The sequence below is a fragment of the Macaca thibetana genome, chromosome 5 (assembly GCF_024542745.1).
Source record: "Macaca thibetana thibetana isolate TM-01 chromosome 5, ASM2454274v1, whole genome shotgun sequence".
In the NCBI taxonomy this organism is placed as follows: domain Eukaryota; kingdom Metazoa; phylum Chordata; class Mammalia; order Primates; family Cercopithecidae; genus Macaca; species Macaca thibetana.
In genome coordinates this window covers 47519585-47528079 of record NC_065582.1, presented here as the reverse complement: position 1 = coordinate 47528079, position 8495 = coordinate 47519585, and the positions used below count along the sequence as shown (strand labels likewise).

Sequence of the window (8495 nt, the reverse complement as noted above, 5' to 3'; positions counted from 1 at the left end):
GCTTATACTGAGATGACTGCTAAAAAACATCTCAGAGACACCTCACTGACATTCATGAACTTCACAACATAAAGTTCAGGCTGATGGGGATTTCCATTTTGGGTATCAAAATGTTCATTTTTATTTTCTTTGCAATTTTAGATCATTGCAGTGTTTTGCCTATCATTCTATTAAACGTTCTATATTGCTACATTCACAGCTAGATCACACAACCCAAGTCAGAGTTCTGAAAAGATGCCATGGTTTTGAAAGGTCTGTTGACTGCTTTACTCACTTCATGCATATGCCTGTTGAAGAGGAAGAGTCACACCTTGACTGGATGATAGAGATCATTGTGGAACATACCTGCAAACTGCCTCAGTATTCCAGATCACGAGTTAACTCTACCTAATTGAGTGGCTACACGTTTTCTTTTAATCCCTTATATTGATTCTCAGGTTGACTATGTTCTCATAGGTTATTAAGTTGTATCACAAAAAAACTCTGCTCCTTTTCCCCCTCTCTTCTCTTCATTTGGATGGACAGTAGTGCTCTCTGAATCACCCCAAATCCTACTGAAATGATCCATGTTTCCTCAGAAACATTTAAATACTCATGAATGAAATTTATACTTTGTGAACCAATCACAATCAGCTAGGCTCAGCACATAGAAACTTAGAACTAGAAATGACAGTACTGAGTCATGTAAGATTTTTTTAAATGGATTTCTTTCAGAGTAATATGCTGACAATGAATTCAAGTAGTTCCTAGATTTTGGCAAACATCTGTGATCATCTCCCCAACCACAAATTCATGACAATAAAAACAAACAAAAAAGACCAAGGTGAAGATTATCCAACTGAAACGTATTTGTGTTCCTGTTTATTAACATGTTGGTAAACTTAGGTGTCAGCTTTTCCATAAGTCCCCTCTGGAGGTCTGTAGTACTTGGGGAAAGCCATCAGCTGTAGCATGTTGAAAGCATACTTTCTGCATTTGATATTCTTCAGTACATTCTCTATGCGGCATCCTTCTCTGGTGAAAGGGGAAAAAGTACAACTTCATGAAACACAGAATAAATAAATATGCTTTATTTGTTTAATGCAGAGTTGCAGCAACAGTCCAAGTAAAAATAACAAAGATTCAACTCTACATTTTTTTTTTCCACAAGTGATGATACATCTTACAAAATTAAATCCTAGGCCAGGCCCAATACCATTATTGCCCTCTGAAAGAGATGACTTAAGTCTCTTTACTCTTAACAGACATTTAAAATTTAATAAACTCTTTAAATATAATTTGCTCCACAATACAGCTCCACTTTAGTTTCATAAATATATCTGCCATTTTATAACATTTCCACAAATTAATTTCTCAGTCTCTTTAAAACACATTAAAATCTATATGTAGCCCTAAGGATGCAGGTTCTAGAAATAAGGCATTTAATTTATTAAGTCTGGCCCTATAGATTTTTAAAGAAAAATTTCATCTCTATTTTAATTTTATTATTTTAGCTGTGCAAGGAAGAGAGAAAATGGCTTTCTGAACAGCCTGGGCCAAGTCTCAGCTTTATAAAGGAAGAGTGCTTGTCCACGGACAGTACAAAAGTCACAAGTGCTGGGAATGGTACATCAAGACACAAACAAGACCTTGTTAAAAAGAATAGAAAAGTCCTCTGAAAGCCAAATCAACCCAAACAAGAGATACAAACAGGTGATTTAATTACAAAACATAAATAGCCATTCTCTCCATAAAGTTACTTGACAGAAAAGAGTTAATTGCAGCGAAGAAGTAAAACAGGTTAAAAAAAAATTTCTATCAGCAGATGGCATCTATGATATTAGCACAGTGGAAATAAAGTCTGCAACCTCCCACATCTCTAGAACTTGTCTCAGGGTTTCAGTGTTTGTGCAAATTCAGTCTTAATTTCTTTAATAAATTTAATGGGATGAGGACAGGAGGTTCAGAACTTCAAGCTTTCAGGATTCTGTTCTTTGTCTTATTCCAAAGACAGTAATTTAAAAATTCTTCTTGAGCTAGTTAACAGTGGGAAACACTTTTCCATGAACAAAAGAGCAAAATAATCCACTTAATGCATAGTACTTTCTGTTTTTCAGATTTTAGGAAAAACAAACAAAAACACAAATTAAACATTTTCTTTTAAATTCTGTGAATTTGAAAATGTAAAAATATTACAGCATTGTCCCCATGATTTAAAGTTCATTGTCATTTGTAGAAAAGAAAAAGGAATACAACATAAAACTTATTGGTATTTGGCTAAGAGCAATGCCAGACTTAAAATAAGCCACACAACTAGCAGGTGTGAGCTGACAAGCAGCAAGGCGACAGGATAGAAGTGTCGAGAAGTTGGCTTGTTATCAGTTAGACAGCCTGTTTCAGGATCATCGGATTCATTCAGTGCTCCCTGGGTTTGTCTGCTGTTAAATGAGGGGAAGTTAGGGGAGAAAAGAAAATAGTATAGAGTTCACACAGTAAAAAAAAATTCAACCTTAAATATTCTGAAATACAATGCACTATCTTACATAACACAATTGTTTCAGATGAAATCTTATGGTAAATTTCCCCAAATGCACCTTGTGTATTGTTTTCTCATTGTACTACATGGGCGAAGGAATTAAAACAGGAGATTCCTTTAGCTCTTTGTGCAAGAAGGAAGGGAGAAACACTGTAATGATGTTCACGTGAGTTGACTATGTATGTACAAGGAAGAATCAAATAAGCATAACAGCACCAAATCAAGACTATGAAATAAGTAAACTATGGATTAGCTCATGAAAATAATCTGATAACTACATCTCTAGAAAATGAAATGAGCAACACAGGATGTAGGGAAGCAAACCAATGTGTCTGGCATATGTAAACATACCCTCTACTGGCATTGCACCTATATAATGTATTTAAAATTATAAAAATGATTTATTGAAATGGCACGATCTTTAAAATGAACAGGACATCTGACATGCCATCTTTGCCAGCCATAATATTAGTTTAATAAAATCCAACTCAGCACCCTTCTGTTAGTTCAGCTCATAAATTACATCGCCTCCTGCTCATCTTCCTTAGATCGGGACAAATCTATCTCCTACGAACACTTCATCTGAAAAGAGATCCATATTTACAGGGTGATACCTCAGAAAATAAAAGACTTCATTTTTAGATTGTTTACTTTCCGTGTAAATAAATAAAAGTAGGGTGTTGGTTTATAATTCTGCTTAAAAGCAGCTCCAATTATGGCCAGTCTGAAATATACCATATTGATATAAACTGACAATAAAATAATGTTCTATGCTCTAGTTCATTAGTATTCAGAGTATTAAGAATCTCAGTCACATTCAGTGGTTAAGGGTGGTATATTCTCTATTAGCTCTCCTACGTGTTCAGGCAAAAAAACTGATTGTGGCACAGTCTTATGAAATAAGTGTGGAACTTTTCAAAGGAAACTTCTAATGAAGATCCTTAGTTATGGCCAATTTCTAGCCCTTTGCAATCCCCAAACAAGTCCTATATAGAAATTTTTGACCAGGCATTGACCATGCCAGTGTCAGCATTTACACAAATATCAGTCATAATTATTTCAAACAACATGAATTAGTTTAAAACACCAAATCAACAAATCAACCATATTGTGCTGTGCTCTGTTATAGCCTCATGGTTTGGTAGGACCTAAGAACTATGTAATCAGTGACAAAGTAAAAGATTGTTTGGAAAACAAATGGTTTATTGAGCAAAAGGGGGTTTACTTTGGATTTACATTTATTCCTATTGTCAGTTGTATGAGTAACCTGGTTACTATTCAACTTTTTCCAGCACACCAGGTAGAAAATGTACAGTATTTTAGGCATTGATATTTTTGAATGTGATTAAGAAAAGCTCCCCTGTTTTATATTATTTCTCTTATTGGCTTCAAATCCCTAATCGTTAATCCCAGAGAAACAGTTTATTCATTTGTTCAACCCAAAGCTTTTAGTGTCTACTACGAACTAATTGTGCTGTGTAGGCACTGGGCATACAAGGTTGGATACATCAGATAGAGATTTCTGCATTCATAATGTTTATTTTTGAGTTGGAGGAGGGGGAATAGAAAAATAAGAATAACATCTGATAAAAGCACCGTGAAGAAAAGTAAAGCAGAAGGGAGTTTCGTGCGTGTGTGTGAGAGACAGAGGGAGAATTTTAAATAGGAAAGTTAGAGAAGTTCTCACAAGAAGGTAACATGTGATCACTGATTGAAGATAGAAAGGGGAAGAGTGATGTGGATGTTCAAATTAATTTTTCCGTTGAGCGAGTAGTGTATTACCTAGTAACTTCCTGATATAATGGGACTGGAAAGTTGAGGCTGGAGGACAAAGGGGCATGAAGGAATACGGGGAAGGTGTTTTCTGCCTGGCTGCGTCTCAGTGGGAAAGCCCAGGCTCCCAGGGGCAGCAGAGAGGTGGGGAGGGAAGTGACCTGAACTGGTGGATGGCAGACCAAACTGGAGGACAGACTCTACAGTTATAGACCCCACTTCCATTATAGAATCCAAATAGAGACAAGGACACTAAGACCCCTGAGGGTAGCAGTTTGAATTTCCCCTATAAGAATCCCCCAAGATGATCTTGGAAGGAGGGCACATAGATCTCAGAGGTGGTTCTAGATGGCTCACTGGAGCAGAGGACAAAAGTATGAGAACTTCAATATTGCCAATAGGTATCTCATTCTATTAAAATTACTCTTTTTCATGTATTTCAAACAGTATATATTAGGAGAATAGCACATATAGAAACCGCTGTGATATAGTAGATCAGAGCACAGACTCTGGAGTCAGATCAGCTGTTTCAAGCTTGGTTCTATCACTTGCTAGTTGAGTGGCACTGAGCATGTCATTCTGTATGTCATGTCTCTATTTCCTTATCTGTAAAGTGGTGATAATAACAATACTACATCATAGAACTGCTATGCAGTAACTTACGTAAGTTGATTCTTACAAATTTCTTAGAACAGAGAATGCCTACAGCAAGCATTCAATAACTTATGTCATTTGTATATCAATAAATAGGTACATCTTGGTAGTGTACCTAGAAATGTTTTAACTAGTATGTTCCCTCCTGCCTTTTTTTCCCCACGAAGACTCCAGATTCTGTTTAATGCATGGTAAAGAAAACTATCACCAGGCCCTTGGGGGTGGCAAGAAAATAAAAAACCCTAAAACATGTGCTTTGCAGAGAGGAACCCTTATTCCCATGGAAAAGAAAAAGAAAAGAAATCTGAACAATTGCTCATCTGAGGGCCATGTGGGTCTCCAAGGAGGCTTTGTAGCACGCATGCTTCCTGTAATTGAGGGGTAACCATTGTTAACCTGGCCAATTCAGCAAAGAGGGAAAAGTCAAATTTCACATGGAAGGCTGGTCCATAAACTCGGTTCTGCGCACGCTGTGTGTCTTACCCAGTCATTACCTTCACATACAAGTCAGACACATTCCTCCTCCGCTGTGCCAGCCACACCCTCTGGACCATGGGCCAGTGGTCATTTCCAGCAGCAGAGGCTTGAGGGCAAGGCAGGGTTGGGAGGAATTGCTGTAGTGAGTGTTGTGACAGCACCAGCCAACGTGGAGGAAAAAAGCAGCAAGCCAATGCCTGGTTGGGGTCAGTTCATGAGGGTCTGTAAGTCTCCTTCAGGGATCATTAGTGCTAAAAGGAACCTCTAGAGGTCATTCTGTGCATTCCTCAACTTCCTTTGGGTCACTTTTCATACATGGTTTTCCTTGCAGGTCTGATAGATTTTCAAGAAAGAGCATGCCTTCAGCTTCTTTCTCTTTCTCTCTTTTTTTTTTTTTTTTTTTTTTTTTGAGACAGGTTCTCTGTCATCCAGGCTGGAGTGCAGTGGTGTAATAATGGCCTGCTGCAGCCTCTATCTCTCAAGCTCAAGTGATCCTCCCACCTCAGCCTCCCGAGTAGCTGGGACTATAAGTGTGCACCACCATGCCTAGTTAGTAGTTAATTTTTGTATTTTTTATAGAGATGGGGTTTCACCGTGTTGCCCAGGCTTGTCTCAAACTCCTAGGCTCAAGTAATCCTCCTGCCTCAGCCTCCCAAAATGCTGGGATTACAGGCATGAGCCACTGTGCCTGGCCTCTACTTCATTCTTATTGAGTACTGATACTCTACTAATCAGGCCAATCGGCTAACATTTCAGGGAATAAAGTCAATAGCTTGGTTACTGTACAGTCCATGGTAAACATTCAGCCCCGATTATTGACAGTGCTAAGGCTGAGAGACCCTGCCTTAGCATGAGACTCTCTCTATATACATATAAATACATCAACTATAACCTAAACATATAAATACATCAACCATAACCTATACATATAAATATATCAACTATAACCTATCTATCTAACCTTTTTATAATTTAAGAAAGTAGTTTACAACCAAGTGATGTTACCCAGAGATATTGGGCAATATCTGGAAAGATTGTTGGTTGTCATAACTATAGGAGTGGGGGTACTGCTACTGGCATCTTAGTAGGTGGGGCCCAGGGATGCTCAACATCCTGCAATGCATAGGACAGTCCCTGCCACAGTCATCCAGCCTGAATATCACTGCTGGCATAGCAGAGAGGCTGGGCCCCAGCTCTTTGTATTTCATACTTGGCTCTGTCCCAACGATCCCCTCTTACCTCTCTTTCCACATCTCCTGTCTCCATCAGGAATTCTTTTACTCATGCAACCCCCATAAACAATGCCCAACTCCCTTCCAGCCCTCAGTTCCCCACAGCCTGACTCATCGCAGCCTGCACAGCCAGGCTCACCACTGCCACCCTTCCTCTATCCCTGCTAGTCTACCTTCACAGACATCAAGCATCACATGGGACCCCTTCCCTCGTATCCAGACCACTTCGGTCAGGAAACCATATATTTGTTTTATGATGTCCCCTGCTCAGAGCACCAGGCACCTCCTCCTAGCCACTCCAGTCACGTTCATTCTCACCCTTGTTCACTCATAACTAACTTCCCCTGTCCTTTCTAAAGTATGGCTCTAGTAGCATCAGTTTCCTGCTGGAAGCTTCCATGGCTTTTCTAGGCCTGCTAATGAAGTTGATCTCTCCTGGCTGGGACACCCTCGTCCCTGTGAGTACCAATTCTGTGACCTGGAAAACACACACACACACACACACACACACACACAAAAATCTCTGACTAGTTTGCCCTCCTCACTTCTTGCATAGCTCCATCAAGTACCACTGCTTCCAGGAAGCCCTCCACGCCTGTGTCTGTGTCTCCCTGTCTCGCTCATCTTTCTACCTCTTAGAAGCACTCAGGATTTGTCTAAGGCTCACATCCACAGGAGGAGGCAGGCCAGCAGCCCCACTTGGCTAAACACGAGGGATCTGGAGGCCAAAAGTCTGCCTTCAGATTCTACCTGTCCTCTTAGTTCTGCCTGCTTGAGAGATTTGATTTGTCTCTTCAAGCCTCCATTTCCCTTCTTGGAAAGTGAGGTTAGGACGAATGAGATTGTCCCAACGTAGGTGCACAAAAAGCGCTGGCTTGCAAAGTCGCAGAGATAGGTTGGATGGGACACATGCTGTGAGCCGAGATATTTTGTGCACCTACATTGGCACCTTTTAAAATGTATTTCTCTAGAATCTTTTTAACCAGATAAAGGTACTAGTCACTTAGAACCTTTTTAACTGGTAGAGATGTATAATCAAACAAGGTTGCAAGCCACTGACCTCGCCCACTGGTGTTCAAAAGTGGATGTACCAGGGTGTGGGTGGAGGAGCAGAGGGCCAGGACGTGCAGCTTGATCTTACCAGCAGCAATTGTTTATGTACCACCCCAAGCCATATTTGGGTAAACAATAGTCATACTTATTTCAAGCAGATGACACAGCAATTTGAATTATACCAAATAAATCATGCTGTGGTCTGGTTGCAAACAATAGTTGAAAATAACTGATCTACCTCATGCTTCAACAATTCTGGCAATGAGGAGAAAACGCTTTCAAATAAGTTCATTCCACCCACAGTCAGCTGTGGAGGGGTTCAGTCACAGAACACACATGCAGGCATGTGTTGGGGAGCTAGGGAGAGGGGCAGGAGGAGGCAAGATATAGTTATTTTTTAAAAATCTTTCAACTTTCAATTTAGATATGGGGGGGGGTACATGAGTAGGTTTGCTATTTGGGTATATTGCAACTGGACAGTGAGCTTAGTACCCAATAGGTAGATTTTCAACCACTCTCCCCTCCTTCCTTCTCCGCTCTAATAGAGTGCAGTGTCTACTGTTCCCATGTTTACGTCCGTGGGTGCTAAATGTTGAGCTCCCACTTATAAGTGAAAACGTAGTGTATTTGGTTTTCTTTTCCTGTGTATTGTGGTTGCTATTATCATTAATATTATCCTAGCACTACCTCCTAATCTGTCCAGTTTTAAGGTGAAGGCACATCTTAATAACTTTATTGAAATCTTGATTCCTTTTCAATGTCTCCTATTAGCAGAGAAGGACAGAATCATC

General features: G+C 39.8%; 1 protein-coding gene across 8 annotated transcripts in view; it reads right to left on the bottom strand.

The window, feature by feature from the left end:
- Nucleotides 1-824: 824 nt before the first annotated feature.
- INPP4B (inositol polyphosphate-4-phosphatase type II B) overlaps nucleotides 825-8495 on the bottom strand; it is an 817532-nt gene continuing 809861 nt past the window's right edge. For 5 of the 8 annotated variants that reach the window (XM_050791144.1, XM_050791147.1, XM_050791146.1 and 2 more), the window contains one exon: nucleotides 1054-2417. In XM_050791144.1, the coding sequence (XP_050647101.1) occupies nucleotides 2243-2417 (175 nt within the window). In that variant the 3' untranslated portion in view covers nucleotides 1054-2242. Of the gene's footprint in view, nucleotides 1015-1053; nucleotides 2418-8495 lie in introns of those variants that run through there. The other 3 variants (XM_050791150.1, XM_050791149.1, XM_050791152.1) reach the window with 2 other exon arrangements.